This window comes from Neltuma alba, unplaced genomic scaffold (genome assembly GCF_004799145.2).
Source record: "Neltuma alba isolate B1F8T4 unplaced genomic scaffold, ASM479914v2 tig00013798_pilon, whole genome shotgun sequence".
In the NCBI taxonomy this organism is placed as follows: Eukaryota; Viridiplantae; Streptophyta; class Magnoliopsida; order Fabales; family Fabaceae; genus Neltuma; species Neltuma alba.
This window is the reverse complement of record NW_021637916.1, coordinates 37,329-55,698: the sequence shown is the minus strand read 5'-3', so window position 1 is coordinate 55,698 and position 18,370 is coordinate 37,329. Positions and strand designations below refer to the sequence as shown.

At 36.3% G+C, this 18,370-nt stretch overlaps 3 protein-coding genes across 3 annotated transcripts; 1 reads left to right on the top strand and 2 right to left on the bottom strand.

Annotated features, from left to right (window-relative positions):
• Positions 1 to 1,959: 1,959 nt before the first annotated feature.
• Positions 1,960 to 2,601, bottom strand: LOC114739192 (E3 ubiquitin-protein ligase At1g12760-like). Its single transcript, XM_028927243.1, has one exon. It carries the CDS (start codon positions 2,599 to 2,601, stop codon positions 1,960 to 1,962), a length of 642 nt encoding a protein of 213 aa, XP_028783076.1.
• A 3,626-nt stretch (positions 2,602 to 6,227) lies between these two features.
• Positions 6,228 to 7,820, bottom strand: LOC114739191 (putative B3 domain-containing protein Os04g0346900). The gene is made up of 2 exons (XM_028927241.1): positions 7,710 to 7,820; positions 6,228 to 6,821 (listed from the first exon to the last, which is right to left on the bottom strand). Exons 1-2 carry the CDS (start codon positions 7,818 to 7,820, stop codon positions 6,228 to 6,230), a joined length of 705 nt encoding a protein of 234 aa, XP_028783074.1.
• Positions 7,821 to 11,615: 3,795 nt separating this feature from the next.
• Positions 11,616 to 17,278, top strand: LOC114739194 (terminal nucleotidyltransferase 4A-like). Its single transcript, XM_028927245.1, has 13 exons — positions 11,616 to 12,089; positions 12,391 to 12,503; positions 12,617 to 12,673; positions 12,785 to 12,880; positions 12,987 to 13,057; positions 13,809 to 13,851; positions 14,034 to 14,114; positions 14,206 to 14,265; positions 14,507 to 14,557; positions 14,816 to 14,913; positions 15,012 to 15,060; positions 15,195 to 15,239; positions 16,328 to 17,278. The coding sequence occupies exons 1-13, from the start codon at positions 11,726 to 11,728 to the stop codon at positions 16,754 to 16,756; spliced, it is 1,557 nt and encodes a 518-aa protein (XP_028783078.1). The 5' UTR covers positions 11,616 to 11,725; the 3' UTR covers positions 16,757 to 17,278.
• Positions 17,279 to 18,370: the final 1,092 nt, after the last annotated feature.

Genomic DNA, 18,370 nt, shown 5'->3' with positions numbered 1-18,370 from the left:
ACCTCTTTAAATTACTCCACTGAGTCTTACATTAAGAACATGGGACAGTATATCATATGTATATAATTTGATAAATTAAAGAAAAACAATAAATGAAAAAAATCAGATTATTATTTAAAAAATCAAATTATTAGATCACGAGACCCAATTAAATATCTTTATCTTTGTTTTCATTCTTATTTACTTTCTTTCTCCAGCTTGACACGTGCAAAAGCTCAATTTTTCACCGATCTCTCGCAACCAACTTTTAAGGCAAAAGTTGGTTAGGCATAGAGCCAAACCAAACAACCAATTAGCTCTAATTAATATTCAAAAGTCAGTTTTGCAAATTCCCAAGTACTTTTAGAGCTATCATCGCTAATCCAAATATATCTTAAATAATTAATTTTAAATAAATTACCATATTAATAAGAGGTTTTTTTTTGGGCAAAAAAAATGACCATCGTATGATCAATTTGACCCAAGAGAACTAAAACCAAGTACTTTTGTGCATAAAGACCTTTTTTTTTTTTGGCAACACTGCGCATGAAGACTTGGGGTACTTAAAATTTCAACAAAAAAATCGCGTCATTCGTAAACAGGTGACAATTTGCAATTTACAAAAACATAAGCCGGGAATATGATATATTATTGAGATATGTATATGATATTCAGATTCTTCAAAAAAATCATAAAGTTTCAAGGTCCCACAAAAATTAAAATCATCGTCAACTTATGCAAACGCAAACATCATTTGGGCTGCCCCTTCTCTTGCCTCTTAGTTTTTCCCCACTTTTTAAATATGTTTTATAATTTTTCAAAAAAATGGTACTCCTCCGGTCCTAATTATAAGACCCAATTGACTTATTTGAGGAGATTAAGGAAGTAAGTTAAGTTGGTTATTTATAATAAATAAATATGTTATTCCTAAAATATCCTTGCTAATTAAGTATATTGGCTAAAACTATCATTATTAGAAGGATTATCTTGGAAAAAAATGCATAAATATAAGAGAAAAAATGGATTGGGTCTTATAATTAGGACCAAATAAAAAGTCAAATTGGGTCTTATAATAAGGACCGGAGGAGTACATAAGATGATAAGATACTCCTCCGGTCCTTATTATAAGATCCCATTTGACTTTTTATTTGGTCATAATTATAAGACCCCCCCATCCATTTTGTCTCTTATATTTATACATTTTTTCAAGATAATCCTTCTAATAATGATAGTTTTAGCCAATATACTTAATTAGCAAGGATATTTTAAGAATGACAACACTTATTTATTATAAATAACCAACTTAACTTACTTCCTTAATCTCCTCAAATAAGTCAATTGGGTCTTATAATTAGGACCGAAGGAGTACAATTTTTTTAAAAGAATCGTTAAAAAAATTGCACCATTATTTGGTTATGGGATATCAAACTTTTATGTATTTACGTAGAATTTAACCATAAAAAGGATTAATATAATTTTTAGTCTTTTAAATTTGAGCTCATTTTAATTTTAATCTCTCAAATTTTAATGAAATTTCGTCTGTTTTAAAACGTTAGTCTTTGACAATGCAATAGTATTAAAATATGCTGAATTGTCATCAATGATGTTAAAAGTGGTGATGTGGACTTATTAGATAATATTTAACTGGATCTTGCGTGAATAACAGAATGCAGCACAGTGAACAACTCTTGAAAACTATCAATGAGGAAGAAAAAAACAGGTTTTCTTCTTTATCATCCATACAAGATTTAGTTAAATGCCATCTAGTGAGTTTACACCATCACTTTAATATTGATTATGATGTTTTAGTAGATTTTAAGACTATTACACTTTTGGGGACTAATATTTCAAGACAGACTAAATTCTAAGGATAAAATTATGATTCAAAATTTAAGGGACTAAAATAAAAATAAGTCCAAATTTAAAGGACCAAAAATTATATTAAAAATATGGAAAAAATATTTGCCCATAATCAGAAAATTAAGTGGCAGGACAAGGGGCCGCAAATTCGCATGAGCACCTTCTGAATCCTCCGGTTCCGTTTGCATTCGAGCCGAAGCTGCAACGACAAACTGGACACGTCAGTTTCTTCATCTTCAACTTCACCCAGCGCGCTATGCACCTGCAGTGAAATATATGGCCACAACGCGGAAAAACCAGACACTTCTCTCCTTTCTGGAAATCATCAATACAAATCGAACACTCCCTGTAACCTAATTCCACTATTTCTTCGCTCCCGAAACACTTAATGCTACCCTCCGCGTTCTTCGACCCTTCCTTCTTCTTTCTCCCGTCTCTTCCTCTTTCTTCTTTCCCCTTCAATGCCCTCAAGAATGCTTCCAGAAACTTCACTGCCTTCTCGTTGTCTTCTAGGTCTCTGCCCGTAAAGTCGAAATCCTCCATGTGTTCGATCTCCGGCTCATCTTCTCTGAACCAGAACTGTATGAAGGTGATCGAGGCGAGGCAGAAGATGAAGACGGCGAGGACTGGAGGAATAGCGAAAATGAAGCACATAAGCCTTAGGAGTAAGGCGATTCCAATGGCGGCGATGCAGGCCGTCGTCGGGTCTTCTTCCACGTTCACATTGTTATGGTCGTCGCCACCGTTGTTGCTGTGATTCATGGGAATCGTTGAGTGGATTTATTTTTGTGTCATTGATTTGAAGCAGATCTTGGAAGAGTACGAAGCTGCGTGTGAAAATGACAGTAATGATAGAGACTGACGGAGATGATTGGGGATGAAGAAGGAACGCCGATGAAGTCGCCGGAATGAAGATGGTGAGTCTCCAGAAATCAGAGTTTTTAGAAAGTTAAAATCCTGCAGGTTCATGAAAAAGGAAAATTATTGATTAACGTAACGTTTCCCCCCCCCCCCCCGGAGAGAACATTGTCTTAACGTAATCATAAAAATTAATAACATTATCGATCTATTTTTTACCTCACAATAACAAGATCAGTCTCAATCAATGCTTTTTAGGAAGATCATCAATAATATCAATTGCAATGCCAAGAGACACTTTTTAACGTGAACATTTTGCGCTTTTTTTTAAAAAAATTTATATGCAAAGGAAATAAAATTAAAATGTAACTTGTATTAAAAAATAAAAAGTAAAAAGTGTAACAGTTGGCAAAAAAACTTCAAAAGTGTAACAGACGGTATAAATAAGAAGAATATGGATCTGAAACCCGGATATACACATATTATGACAAACTTGAATACCCAAAAATAAATTATAATGACTCATATTTATTGCTTTATTAATACATTTAAAATTTGAACAAAACATTAGTAAGAAAAAAAACTTATTTCCCTCTCTAATTTACGTCGAAAACAAAATAAAAATTTATATTTAGGATCAATATCTATTTAATAATTAAATCATACGTTAAGGATTGGGGGAGTTTTGTTTGGTGCAACGATCTCTTTTCCGTCTGATGTGTTATGGTGATTCTTTCTTTGATATACAGACATATATGGGTCTCGATGAAAAACATAAGAGGAGTTTGCTTCATTATACTAGTATGCATTATGAAGTGCATGCATAGACGAAACCATGAAATTTATGATTTGAAGGAGTTGCGATGTCATCTCTTTATTTTGTGAAATAAAATCATTTCATTGTCTTCTAACTTCCTCTAATTTTTTAATTTGGTTTTAAATATAATACTAATACATTACAAATAACTAACTTAACTAATATCTTTAATATTTGTAAATTAATTATCCAGTTTTTATATAGTACCTCCTATCCTTAATATAAGATCTTATTTGACTTTTATTTTGATCCTAAATATAAAACCCCAATCTATTTTGTCTATCATAGTTATGCATTTTTTTCCTAAAAAAGTCCTTCTAACAATAGTCATTCTAACTAATACACTTGATTAATAAAGATATTTTAGGAAAAACAACACCTATTTATTACAAATAACTAATTTAACTTCTTTTCTTAATTTATTTAAATTAATCAACTAGCTCTCATAATTAGACAGAAGTAGTATTAATAAGAAATTTGAGATCGGCGCCGATTAAAAAAAATTTGCAACCGCCCACAATTTGATGATGAACAACTTACAACAGAGCTTGACCTCATGCACAAACAGGGACCAAAAAAAAAAAACATAACCTGTCTCTAACATAATCCCTACTTGGATCATGTAATGCAACCCCGACAAGTTGGGCACGTAAGCTTGGTGGCCAACCAACAATCTATGCAACTCGAATGAAACACATGATTGCACCTAGGGAAAACCTGACACAGTTCGCCAACCTTAAAGTCCTCCAAGCATATTACGCAATCCATACAATTTCTTGTCACTTCATTATTCTCATTATTATGCTCGCTTCCATACTTCACCAATGCCGGCAATTTCTGCATCGCCCTCAGGATTTCCCCTCTGCTCTCGTCCACCTCCTCCGAAGAATCCTCCATTAATGCTCCCACCATCACCCAAGCCTGCATGTTGCTCAGAACCAGAGCCTGAAACAGCGCCACCTGATGCTGCGACCGCGACGTATCGCCGTCGACGGGCATTAGGTCTGTTCCTTCTTCGACGTTGACGTCGCGATGATGGTAAATCCTGGTGTCGATGAGCCGGTAGAAGAAGCTGCAGAGAATGTGGTAGACGACGCAAAAGAAGAGTGAGACGGAGAAGCCGATGATGATGGTGGTTCGAAGATCGAACGTGACAGCGTATTGGCTGGTTTGAAGAGAATCTCCGATGATAATGTCGTCTCCTGATGAGGATCTGACGGTTGCGAGAGAATCTGAAAGTTGATCAGCCATTATTGTGGGCGTTTTGTTTCTGTAAGAGACGAATGCTTGTGCTCTCTGAATTGAAGTGAATGAAGAAGTTGGTTAATTTATGGGGTCACAAAAGTTTGTTACTTGGAAATCTGTCATGAGACTGCATGGGCTGTGAATGTTCTAATTATAGGTAGTTAAGGTTCAGGGGGAAAAAAAGTTTTATGATTTATCTTATCCATTTCTTCCCTTTGGACTATTTGGACACAGCTAACAAAACATATAAACAAAGGAAAGAGCAGCCTCATTCATTGATTGCCCTACTCAGGAGCTTAATAAAGGCTGAGATTTAGCAAAACTTAGCCATACACTTGCATGGCACATTAGCTGACAAGAATGATAAGGATCATATTAACTAACCATAGTATTGACAATTTGACATCCATCTGTTGAAAAAAATTAATCATATACTATTTTTTTTTTCACTTGACAACTCTCGTCCTTTAATTTCTTCGATTTGAATATTTTAATACTACCTCCGGTCCTAATTATAAGAGCCAGTTGACTAATTCAAAAAGATTAAGAAAATAAGTTAAATTAGTTATTTTTTCTAAATAGGTATTATTTTTCCTAAAATATCTTTACTAATCAAATGTATTGACTAGAACTCTTATTATTAAAAGGGTTACTTTGAAAAAAAAATATAAATATGAGAGACAAAATGGATCGGGATTTTATATTTAGGACCAAAATAAAAATCAAATAGAATCTTATATTAAGAACCAGAGATAGTACTAAATAGATGCCAGCCCATTTTTATATTACCACGACATTTTTCGCGGAGACATCATGGAAAAGTCAACGACCTTGTAATTTAGTTATGATAGGTTTTTGGAATTAGAAGTCACGAGTTTAATTTCATTTCTAACATCATGTTGATATTTGCCCTTTTAATGTAAAAGAGACATCACATGGAAGCAAACACATAGCTCATACGCGAAAATGTCCAGTTCCTAGGTTTACACACAATCCTACCCCACAAAGGAATAAAACGGAGGGGGAAAAAAAAAGGATGAAGATAGAGGGTATCACCAACAAAATCAGCCCAGAAGAGTCAGCCCAATAAGAAGAACCGACATAGACCAGGGTCTGGACGTCAACAGGCAAATATGGTCACTTTGAATACAAAGTTGTTCCTCTTGATAAGCTCGAACACACAGACGTCTCCTTCCTTCAGATTGTTGGCCCTTGCGAAATCGATCCAGCCCCCACACATTCGAACATTTGAACGCTGTTTAATACAGTTAACTGCCCATCGTTTTCCATTAGAAACCTGAAGCTTCACAGAATCAACTTTCTCCAGATGAGCTTTCGAAAATGCCCCAGGCACATCCTGCATCCATTAGTGAGCAGCGAATTAACGAAATTGTGAAAGAATCACATTCCTATATGGCTCATAGAATTTCCCTTACCATATAACGAGCAGTCAGATTTGGTGATTTTATTATTGCAGTAAAGGATGGTTTTTTTGGTTGGAAATTTGGGCAGCTCTTATAGCTCTCTGCTTTCTACTCAAAGTTTTCTTCATCATTTTGGAAGAACGGCCTGGCCCAGATCGGTTTCTCTCTTGCTTTCTTGAATTCTCGGCAGAATTATAACTTTTGTTGTTTCCTAGTTTTCCAGGGCTCAGATCATTCGCACAATCTATGTCGATTATTTCTTCTTGATCTTCAAGCTCATGCCTTTTGCGTCTTGTGTTGTAGCTACAGTGATTAAAGCTGGACTTTTTTCCAGGACATTTGGATTCCAAGTTCTGCTTCTCAGAGTTATCTTTGCATAGTGGATAGTGAATCTCAGCAGCACTCACATCAAAGATAACCAAAGAGAAGTGTGAATTGCCTTCATATTTAAACGCTAAAATGAAGCCAAATTTAATGGAGTAGTACTTCACAAATTCCCGCCAACCCTTGCCGAAGCACACCTCGTTTTCAGATTTCTTCAGTTCCATTCTCCAGATACAACCATCTGGTATACCAATCGTTGCCTCACCAGTAGACAGTTCATTCTCATATCTTCTTGCGAACTCCTTGGGAATTCTCTGCAGGATCATTCCTTTAATTAGTTAGATATTAAATCAATGCAGGTAAGACAAACTTCTGATAAATGTAAGAAAAAGGTTGAGCATTGGAATAGTCGAGCTCTCCATAGCCTTGTAGAATGAAATGGTTCTATCAGTTAGTTAGAATGTTCCTTTCCGGTTTCAGCGAGAGACAAAATCAAGAGGGAGAGACGTGTTTCAGAGATGTTCATCAAAATATAGCCTTTGGACACAAATGAAAATTATATCAGATAATCCTAACTTAATCTATATAAATAACTTGATTAGATTAAAAAAGAGTTACGTAAGTCAGTTAATAATTATAAAAAATATAAGATACCATAACCACCATCTTTAATATCTTTCTTTTTACTTCTACTTAATTATGCTTAAAAAAATATTAATAGGAGTAATTTAGAAGGAATTAATAAATATAAGAAATATTTCTTTGCATGCCAAAACAGAGCACGAACTTGAACAGAAAACAGAGCACTCAGTTTTCCAGCTTAAATTCTTGAACTAACTGACAAACACAATCTCTACTTCTCTTAATTAGTTTTAGGGTACGCAAATAGCCTAAATGCTATACGAAAAATACAATCTCCTGAGTTCCTATACTATTTGCTATATTTCATTAGAATAACAACAAGGAAATCACAACTCATTCGAAATCACACGCAACGAGCCCAATTCTTGTACTTTTTTTTTTTATTGCTATTCTATCAACTTTCCATGTGTTTCTTTCATTTCTCTTCGCATGAGAGGCATAAATAGCAACTATTAGAAGACTTGAGTAGGATCCTTAAGTTAAACACTGTGTAAGAAGGAGCCGGAGCCCTACTCTGCATTTTCTCGGTGTGTGAGCAGACAGAAAAGCGAAGAGTTTACCAGTTTTTGGGCACGAATAGTTTCAGGAAGTATGATCTTCAAGAAGTGGCTGGATTCAGCATCAGCCGGAGACCCCAATGGCCGGACGAAATTTCTACGGCGAGGCCCCATTGGAACGGTAAGTCGCTTCCACTCCAAGCTCCGCCTAGTCCTCGTATCTCAGAAGAATCGCAAGTGGCTTCGTAAACTGTAACTCTGTAGGATCGTCTTCTATAATCTATAGCCTACAGGCAGTAATAATAGTACAATACTCACTCCGACTCGTACTTTACCATCTGTCAATCAATCAAATGTCAACCCATCAACTGTTTTAAACAAAATAATTATCCCCGCTATGTGTAAAAAATAATCATATGCCACGTACAATTCTAAATTCTAATTATAAGAGTCAGTTGACTAATTTGAGGAGATCAAAAAAATAAATTGATTTGGTTTTTATTTTAAATAAGTGTTATCTTTTCTAAAATATTATTGCTAATCAATGTATTGACTAGAATTATTATTGTTAGAATAGTTATTTTAAAAATATATAATATAAATATAAGAAATAAATAGATTGAGATTTTATATTTAAAATTACAATAAAAATCAAATAGAGTCTTATATTAAGACTGAAAATAGTATTTAACATTGAAATAATATTTATTTTACTAAGACTCTTCATATTAGGTGTTGACTTCAAAAAAATATTTTTTATATAAATCAAGACAAATTTTTTTACTTATTAATCTCAAATTTCGTAAAATCTAAAATTATTTTAAAAAGTTAATCCAAAACCCCCTAGTTTCCATGTAGATTATCAAGAAAGCTATTATCAATTTACAATATCATCATTCATCTCGAGTCTGGAGATACAGCAAAACCTTTATAGGCTCATATTCTTTTTCTGTCGAATAAACCATTTGAGCATATGCATCTAGTCTAGATCACTTTATATTTGTAAATACATAAATCACTCGTAATAATCAATAAACGATAAAAATAATCACATAATAAAACAATGAAAACAGAGAACCCGAAGTGATGCCACCAAGCATACAAGATTCAAAAGGACGTTGAAATGCTGTGCTGCAAAGCTCTCTGCCAGAACCAGAACCATTCGAGTATTACAAGGCAGAGGAGTAGAAAGATGAAGAAAAAAGAGACAGTGTAATGATAATAACAAGAAACTAAACAAGTTTTCTGCGCATCTTCAACAGGAAAATATGGTAACTCGAAATATGTAGTTTTTCCTCTTGATAAGCTCAAACACGCAGACATCTCCTTCCTTCACATTGTTGGCCCTTGCAAAACTGATCCAACCCTTCCATATTCGCATAGATGTCTGGTTTTTAGCATAATTGACCTCCCATTTTCGTCCATTAGAGTCCTGCAGCTTCGTAGGACTCTTCTTCCCCATATTATCCTTCCAAAATGAAGCTGGCACATCCTGCAACAGAATTTACATTTGTTAGAATCGCACTAGCAAAGTGAGAAACCAATCACATTCATAGCTCATCCCGATTCCGCACCAGATAACGACGATTCAGATGAGATGCCCTTATTGTTACAGTAAAAGATCGATTTGCTGGTTTGAACTTCTGGGCAGCTTCCATAGCTCTTTGCTTTTTACTCAAACTTCTCTTCTTCATTTTGGAACAATGGCCTTGCTCAGATCTGTCTTTGTCTCCCGATTTACCCTGGTTTAATGCAGTCTCATCGTCTAGGTCAATTATTTCTTCTTCTTCTAGCTCATGCCTTTGGCTCGTTGTGTTGTAGCCACATTGATCAGAGCTGGATGTTCTTTTTGTTCTATGCTTCTCAGTCTGAGAGTTAATTTTGTAGGGATAGTGAATCTCAGCTGCACTAATATCAAAGATAACCACACTGAACTGCGAATTGCCTTCATATTTAAACATTAAAAAGAAGCCAAAACTGATAGAGTAGTATTTCACGAATTCGTCCCAACCCTTGCAGAACCAAACTTCGTTTCCAGATTTCTTCAGTTCCATCTTCCATATACAACCATCTGGAACACTAACTGTTGCCTCACTAGACAGGTCGTTCTCAAATCTGCTCACGAACTCCTTTGGTATTCTCTGACAGATCACTCCTCTACTTAGATTTGGTAAATCTTGATATTAAATCAGTCTAGGGACTAGGGAACATAACTTAAACAGTGTTTAGACAAATGAAAATAACATCACATACTATAAAGAGATGCTAAAACAGAGCACGAACTTGAGCCCAAAAAGACAAAACAGAGCACTGGCATTCGTAAAACAGAGCACTAAGTAACTCGCATCTAATTCGAAATAATACAGAATAACCCATCCCCCCCCGGGCCAAAAAAAATATTGCTACTGAAGAGACTTTCTCCGGATTTCTTTCATTTCCCTTCGCATAAAAGGTTTACATAGCAACTCTGAGAAGAGTTGAGTAAGGAATTACAAGTTAAACAGAGTGATGAAGCAGGTGGTGATCTTTTCTGCATTTTCTCAGTTTTAAGCAGAGAGAAAAGCAAAGAGTTACCATATCCTGGGCATGAATGGTTCCGGGAAGTATGATCTTGAAGAAGTGGCTAGGCTCAGCATTGGCCTGAGAAACCGACGGCCGGACACAGCTTCGGCGGCGACATCTCGATTTGGACCTCATTGGAGCACAAAAATGAAACTTCAACAAGAACCCAGTGCTCAACAAAGAAGAAGAGGAGACGGGTTTCAGAGAGAGAGAGAGAGAGAAACAAGAAACTCTAAACAGCAGCAGCCCAATAATAACTAGAGGATGATGATACGGTGGAGCCTCCTGAGCCCCCCGGAAGAGAAATGCAAATAGGAAAGAAGAAAGGAGATGAGGAAAGATGTTGATTGTTGGGTTTTGACAACAGGGAGGAAGCATCTAATGATTCATCTGCCAATGGATATGACTTCCGAGGGACGTGAAATGTCACTTTTCGTCTTTTCATATTTTCTCATTTAAAAACAATTGAGTTTAATATTTTAATTTTCATACAAATATTATTTTATATATGTATATAATATTATTCAATTATCAATCTACCCGGTCAAATCATAAAAACCGCGATTGTTTTTAAAAAGACCAAATGGAAACAAACCATGGTTTTAGAAGTGATTTTATAAATGAGGTAAATATGTAAAAGAGTTTATCTCGATTTACGAAAAAATATTTCTGAGAAACACTGTTCAAAGTATCCAAACACCCCTTAATATAAACTCGAGAATCTGATTATTTTTTTAAAAATATTTTTGACATTTGAAATAGTTTTTTAGAAATAATTTTTCTGATTTTGTGATAAATATATGATAAGGGTTTTGTCTTCACTTGTATAATAATCCCCAAGCACCGGTATTTTTTGTTGGTTGGACTATTTGTATTTATTTTGCATGCAAATCACGGTTTAGTGTGTCATCGAAAATAACCTGTCTCCAGATCACATTCTACAGATTTCTTTTAAATAATAAACAAAATCTGTGGATGATTTATAAATCTTAACTAAAATTTTTAAGTTTTTTAAGCCATCGGTTTGATTTCTTTTCCCACACAAAAGAGTGTTGATTTGGGATTTATGTCGAGGAGTGGGTCTTCTTAGGAATGCAAATGTCATGTGGTGGTCATTGAATTGAAGATTGGGCTGACAAATGAGTCGACTGCAAACCGGCCTGTTAACGCCCTAGAACATGACGAGTTGGATTGGAGTTTCTTCAACTTCTTAAAGGCGGGCTAAGGGCCCAAACTTGTGGACTGGCCATGTTATTTTTAATTTTTTAAAATAAAAATTATATTTTTGGTAAGTTAAAAAGGGAGGCATTTGAACATCAAAGACCTCAAGTGGGATGTCCTCGCTCCTAGTACGGAGGCGGCTAATCGCGGGAGAAATCAAGAATCAAGAAATTAGGAAGAAGCGAGAGCAGCGTCTTGCTGACCGGAGTCGTTGCTATTCTTCAGAGCCAACCGTTAAACCCTAATTTTCACAATATTGCTTGCCGCTCTGTTCAAGTTCTTGGTTATAATCTTCAATGGAGGATGAAAATTTTGACACCCCCAAATCCGTCCTTTACGAAACCCTGAGTCCCTTCTATCTTTCAACCCCCGACCAGTCTGCAGGTCCCGATGAACTAGAGCCCTATACTGTTTTCCGGAACGAAATTTCTCTGTCGTCCCTTCAATGTCCTTCGCCGGAGACTGCTGCCCCTGATTTCTTTTCTCTTGAAGTTGGCAATGATGATGTTTCTGAACGAGAATCGCTTTCCGTCCAATTGCCTGAACCAGTTGCAGCTACTGAACCGAAGACGCCGGCTCTTGTATCTGAGCCAAAGCTTGAGAGCAGTTGGTTTCGGGGAAACTGCAAGTTCAGGAGTCCCATGCTTCAGCTGCATAAAGGTAAGTAATTGGCTAGTTTTTGACTGTTTGGCTTTGTTTCTCCTTAAGGGAAACGGCTTTTAACTCGTGTATATCTTAAACATAAATCTGCAAGTATGACGGTAATGCATTTTTTTGGCGAATAGTCTTGAGGATAATAATAAGCCTTTAAATGGCTGCACTGTAACTCCTGGGTTTGGTCATATGTGTATGATAATTTGGCAAGGCATGAAATGTTGAGAGGAAATCGTTTAGTGAAAAGTGTTAATAATATTTTATTATATCTGATTTGCTAACATGTCTTGAAATATTTGGTCTGCAGAGATAGTAGATTTTTGTGAATTTTTGTCACCTACTTTGGAAGAAAAAGCTGCACGCGACGTGGCAATAGAATCTGTGTTTCAAGTTATAAAACATATATGGCCTCATTCCCAGGTATCCTTTTCTTTTGTCATCTCCATTTATTGACGTCATTACTGCATTGAGTTTAATTTCCTCTAGTGGGCTATTGAGTTGTGCTGGAGTTTTGCATGATTGTTTACTGCCAGGTTGAAGTTTTTGGGTCTTTCAGGACTGGGTTATATCTTCCAACTAGTGATATTGATGTAAGTTTTGTTGCTTCCCTGGTAGTAAAATCTATAACTAGTTCATATTTGAAGTTCCTTTGTTGTAATCAAATTTCTTAGTTTAGTTCTTCATCAAATCCTTCAATGTAGGTTGTGATTCTGAAGGCGGGCTTGCCAAGTCCACAGCTCGGCTTAAATGCACTTTCTCGGGCACTGTCACAAAGGGGCATTGCAAAAAATATCATGGTCTGGCCCTCTTAGCTTAAATATCAGCATTGTCATGGCTGAGAAAATCTAATGAAAGCATTTTTTCTGTTATGTACTCAATATGTTTCTTGCTAATCTCACACAGGTAATTGGAAAGGCTCGAGTGCCAATTATTAAATTCGTTGAAAAGAAAAGTGGTGTTTCATTTGATGTAAGGTATAGCCGTCTCCTGTAATTTGTGTCCTAAAATGGCTACTCTTGATGCGTCATTATAGATCTGTTATTTGTCTTTTTCCCATCTTGATGGAGTTTTCATATAATCTGATTAATAATAGTCAAATGTGTTCTTGTTTCTGATGACCCTGTTATCTTCATCATATGTGATATTGGATGAGTTGTTTAACTTGCCAGTTATATAATCTGTTAGCTTTGTTGAGTTTGGATTGCATGCCATCAGATATTGAGCTAAGGAAGTTCTTTTAAGAATATGAAGCTATATATCATAGTTTTGAACACTTGTATTGTATATTTGGGAATGGGAAGGATTTTCGTTCCATAAGTGATGCACATGTTCCATCTGAGGTTGCAACGGCCCTTTAGTATGGTATGATAGTTACATACTTAAATATAATAAATCTGAATTCACTTCGCATTATTTGCATTTCAATTAGGAGTCCCTTCTTTTTTCACTCGATTTGATTTCAACAATGCTAGGATACCAATAGGCAATAGCATATATAATCTCTCAATACTATGTCATACTAATCACTATAAATAATGTCACAAGTCATGCCCATATTACTCTGACATAGATGCTTTGTTGGTTACATTATTTATACACGTATGGTTGCTCTATTATCTTCCTCTGGGATTGTCATATTGCTAATCATTATGCACAGAATAGCAATCAAAATTCAAAATCCATTGTAACAATCTTTTCTTATTAACTGTAAATGCTGTGATTCAGTTTTGATGTGGATAATGGACCCAAGGCTGCTGATTATATTCAGGTATGTTCACTATTTCCACCTTCTAGTTTGAATATGATTTTTGTTTATTCCAGAGTTACCCAAATGGCGAGCCTATGATAGTCTTTGATGTGTGTGCAAGAGGGTTGATTATTCGCTGTGTTATTGAAGATTTTTTTCAGATGTTTGTTAATGTTAATTAATGGTTATGGTTGATCTTGCAGGAAGCAGTGGCTAGATGGCCACCTCTACGACCGTTATGTTTGATTTTAAAAGTGTTCTTGCAGCAAAGAGAACTAAATGAGGTCTGTGGTCACTTAGAATTCTTTTTCTTTTCTTACAACCTGTGTTCCAGTTTACCTGATTGATTTTTTTTTCCCCCTTTAAATTATGCAGGTATATTCCGGTGGGATTGGTTCTTATGCTCTCCTTGCCATGCTCATGGCAATGCTACGAGTAAGTGATTCTAAAATCTGCTTTCAACGTTCTCTATGGTTCTAGTTTGTATATTGGTGTTCGATGTGCTGCTGCCTCATTTAACAGATGATCTACCTATAGGCCAACTGTAATAAATCATGAATTGGTCTTTCTTCTGGAATAATGCAGTGTGTTATTTAGCATTGCATAAGACATCTGACAATTCTTTTCCCAGTGACTTGTCCTGTTTTCATAGATGTTGTTATTGTATGTGCTACAGAATGACCGTGAGAGCCATGTATCTGCAGAGCACAACTTGGGAGTCCTTTTGGTGTGTATCTTTTGACAGCAAGTTGGTTTATTTGATTCATGGGTGGGAATAGGTCACTAAAGGGTGTCTTGGGGATACTTCCAATTTTTAGGATGCTTCAATTTAGTAATTATTGCGGTGTTGTCAATATTGCTAAAAAAGACGTAAATTATAATCCTAATTTGCATTTTTAAAAACCCCCTTTGTGGGACACAGTGAGAAGTATATTTTAACACTTCTATTCTCTTATGCTGACTTTTTCCCTGGGTGGAAAATTAGGTGAATTTTTTTGATTTCTATGGACGCAAATTGAACACTGCAGATGTTGGTGTCTCTTGCAATGGGACGGGTACCTTTTTCTTGAAGAGCAAGAAAGGGTAATGACGAGACTATACATATGTTTCCATAGTGATCAGTTATATCTGCCATCTCGTGAATTAAAGCTGACTAAGTATTCCCCATTTTCATTTCTCAGGTTTTTAAACAAGGGACGACCAAGTCTTTTGGCAATTGAGGATCCTCAGGTATTCACTGAAGATTGTTTTGCTTTTTCTGTTTATTACTACAGTCCAATCACAGTCAAAGCAGTGAAACTTGAACATGGGTTATTATTATTGGTGTGGTTGACTGATTAAAGCTGCACTTCTGGCTGAATCAGGCACCTGAGAATGACATTGGGAAGAACTCGTTTAATTATTTTCAGGTTTGTTCCTTTTCTCATTTCTTGGTACATGGTGGTGTGATGTTATCTTTAAAAAATATTCTTCCAGTCCTTAACGTAAGAACTAATTGTTGAGTTGGTCTTAATCTTAAATGTAAAATCTATTTTTTATATTTATTAATTTTTCTTAAATTACTCCCATTGATAAAAAAAGGAAAGAAGGATATCAAGAAAAATGATTATGATATTTTAGAAAAAACATGTCATATCTCTTGTAATTAGCTAACTTACCTAATTTTTTTAATCTAATCAAATTAGTTGAATAGGTCTTACATCAAGGGCCAGATGAGTTTTTTTTTTTTTTTTGGTTTGGATGGGGTTTAAAAGGAGGGACTACATCCCAAGCACTGACTAATTCAAATCAGGGATTAAAGTCCCAGTGACATCTGAGAGGAACAAGAGCTCTTAACACAGATCGGGGCTTCCTTAGAACATAATTTTTAATGCTTAAATTGGGTATTTAAAAGTGGGGAAACCCATGCGAGTGGATTTTTCTTTCTGTTTTAAATGCGAAGATGGCACTGAGCTTCCTACTTCCCGCCCCGGCTTTATTGTTCCCCCTTCTATGTATAGCTCATTGTGTAACTCCCTGAAACTATGGCAATCTTTTCTGGAATTAGAAATTCATGTACTAATTGCTCTGCTATGGGCATTTTATTCTCGCAAGTTGTATATATAAAGAAGATGTTGACTTGATAATCTTTCAATGGGACCTTATTCTTGCTCCACTTTTTCCTTTGATCATATCCCATTTTTGGGTATCACATGTCCCTTCCTATTGCATTATCTAAATAGGCATATTTACCTATGAATGATGCAAAATACCTTGATTTGCTGCACATTTTGTGAGAAACATGAATGGTGTTTAAGAAGGGCTGGCATGGGGTTTCATCAAACTGAATCTGCAAAGCTTCGTTTCCTTTTTCCTATTGGTTTGAAGGTTAAAACAGTTAAACCTATCACTTTTCCTTCTGTTGAACCATCCATTTTCAGTGGTGCAGGATGTGGTTGATTGATGCAACTTGCGGATTCTTTCTGGTAGCCCGGACTGAAATTTAGTGCTTTTGCAGGTTAGGTCAGCTTTTGCATTGGCTTTCAAGACACTGACCAATCCCAATATCGTTCTGAGCCTAGGCCCTAATAGAAGTATTTTGGGAACTATAATTAGACCAGACCCCGTCTTGGTGGAGCGTAAAGGGGGTTCAAACGGGGACGTAACTTTCAATGCCTTGCTTCCCGGAGCCGGTGAGCCATTACAAGTACACTATGGAGACCATGATATGTTATGTAACTGGGATTTTGATGATGAAGAACCCCTGCCTCGGGGAGGAGATTCTGCTGGGGATAAAAGCACTTCAGGGAAGAAGAGAAAAACTCCATTTAAGGAAAATCCCAAAAAGAAGCTAAAGGAAAATGGGCATTTGGGAATTACAAGGAGTGGAGAGAATGTCTCGGGGAAAGAGAACGGTATTAAAAAGAGAAGTAGGAGAAAACAATGAAAAAGCGACAATTTTTTATTTATCAAGTTTTGACCGCAAGTGTTTTGAGATTTTAACTTGCACAATGAGGCATATAGATTTCAATCTGTTCGGTGTGACAGGAGCTGGAGGACACTTGTAAAGGGACTAAAGGCCAATGCTTGCGCCTGAAAGTCCCGAGTTGGTTCAACTGACTCCTGGATGTGAGCTTTATGTTTTCGCAGAGGCATCCACATCTGCAATTTTGGTTATATGTATGTCTTCTTAGTTCACTGTCGTCATACGTCCAATTATTTAGAGCAGGCAGCAGCTTCGGCATTTCTAGATGGAAACAGAATCGACTTGAAAAGCGAAAAGTGATATCCTGGGGAGATAGTGCTGTCCTTTGAGAATATTTTACGGACCAAAGCATTTGTACCATAGCGATGATTATTGTTGATGTTGATGATGTTATCGGCTGCTTTGTCGCATTCTGCGGGCAGTGTGTAAGATTTTATCTGGATGAGCATGGCCTTCAACTCAACTTCCGTTAAAACTGTTGAATCATGATTAAAACATTGAAATATAAATATTTTTTTTATTACGATTAATTTTGATTCAATTCCATGACATTTCCGTTATTGTTTAGATGTTAATAGATTTGACACGGCCCTTCCCCCCCTTTCCCTGCAGGTATGGCCTCTTAAGATTTGAGACGCACTACAGTAAGTATTCACCAAGAAAATTTTAGGGAGAATTACAGTGAGGTTCTATATAAGAAAAAAAAATTACAAAATAAGTTCTAGAGGTTGTTATTTTTTACTCTAGAACTTGTCATTCAGGTTGTTTTGGTTGTTATTAAACTTTTTAGTAGTTGTTATTTTTGAATGGGATTTGATTGTGTTCCTTCCAAAATTTTATGTGAAAAAAATGAGAGAGAAATTATTATGGGTTATATTAAATCATGCAAAGCTTTTCCACCTAGGTCAATAACTTGAGGCTTCAACAATTGAATTCGGATCACCAATTCAATTTTTTAAGAGAAATTATTATGGGTTATGGTCCTTCCTAGGGGTGTTCACAGTGCCCGTCCGCCCGGTGCGCCCGCCCGAGCCCGGGAAAAAAATGCCCAATTCGGCCCGAAAAAATGAAGCCCGAAAAAAAAAAAAAAATTTGTGGGCAGGGCATATCTCGGGCAGGGCCGGGCTACGGGCAGGGTGCCCTGCCCTGCCCGTTTGGCCCAGCCCGACATATTTTTTTTTTTTTAAATTAATTATGTCCAAAAACACTCTCCGGTCTGTCCCTTCCAGTCCACTAATGACTAATCCACTTGCGTCTTGCGCCCTAGTCCGGTAGTCCCCAGAGCCAAGCATCAGGTACAGCCAGCCCCTTTTCAAGCACCAACTCTTCCAGGACCTAATGAAATACCAAATCCTAATAGACCTAGTGAAGCTCCTACCCCTAACCCAACTCTTCCTGTTCAATCATCTAATCCTGTGCTTACTTCTTCTACTCCCACTCCCACACAAACAGATTCTATGAGACAAGAAACAAATGTTGAAGGAAGGGGTACAAAGAGAAAGGAAAGAGAAACTAAGCACACATCAGAGGTGTGGGAATACTTCGTGAGATTGCCAATAGAAGAGACTAATGGAG

Bases quoted from the DNA above. Each gene is read 5' to 3' on its own strand.
- LOC114739191 (XM_028927241.1), bottom strand. From the start codon at position 7,820: ATGGGGCCTCGCCGTAGAAATTTCGTCCGGCCATTGGGGTCTCCGGCT. The intron at 6,822-7,709 runs GTAAACTCTTCG...ATGATCCTGCAG, and splicing joins CTATTCGTGCCCAAAAACTG to AGAATTCCCAAGGAGTTCGC.
- LOC114739192 (XM_028927243.1), bottom strand. From the start codon at position 2,601: ATGAATCACAGCAACAACGGTGGCGACGACCATAACAATGTGAACGTG.
- LOC114739194 (XM_028927245.1), top strand. From the start codon at position 11,726: ATGGAGGATGAAAATTTTGACACCCCCAAATCCGTCCTTTACGAAACC. The intron at 12,504-12,616 runs GTATCCTTTTCT...GTTTACTGCCAG, and splicing joins ATATATGGCCTCATTCCCAG to GTTGAAGTTTTTGGGTCTTT. The intron at 13,058-13,808 runs GTATAGCCGTCT...GCTGTGATTCAG, and splicing joins GGTGTTTCATTTGATGTAAG to TTTTGATGTGGATAATGGAC.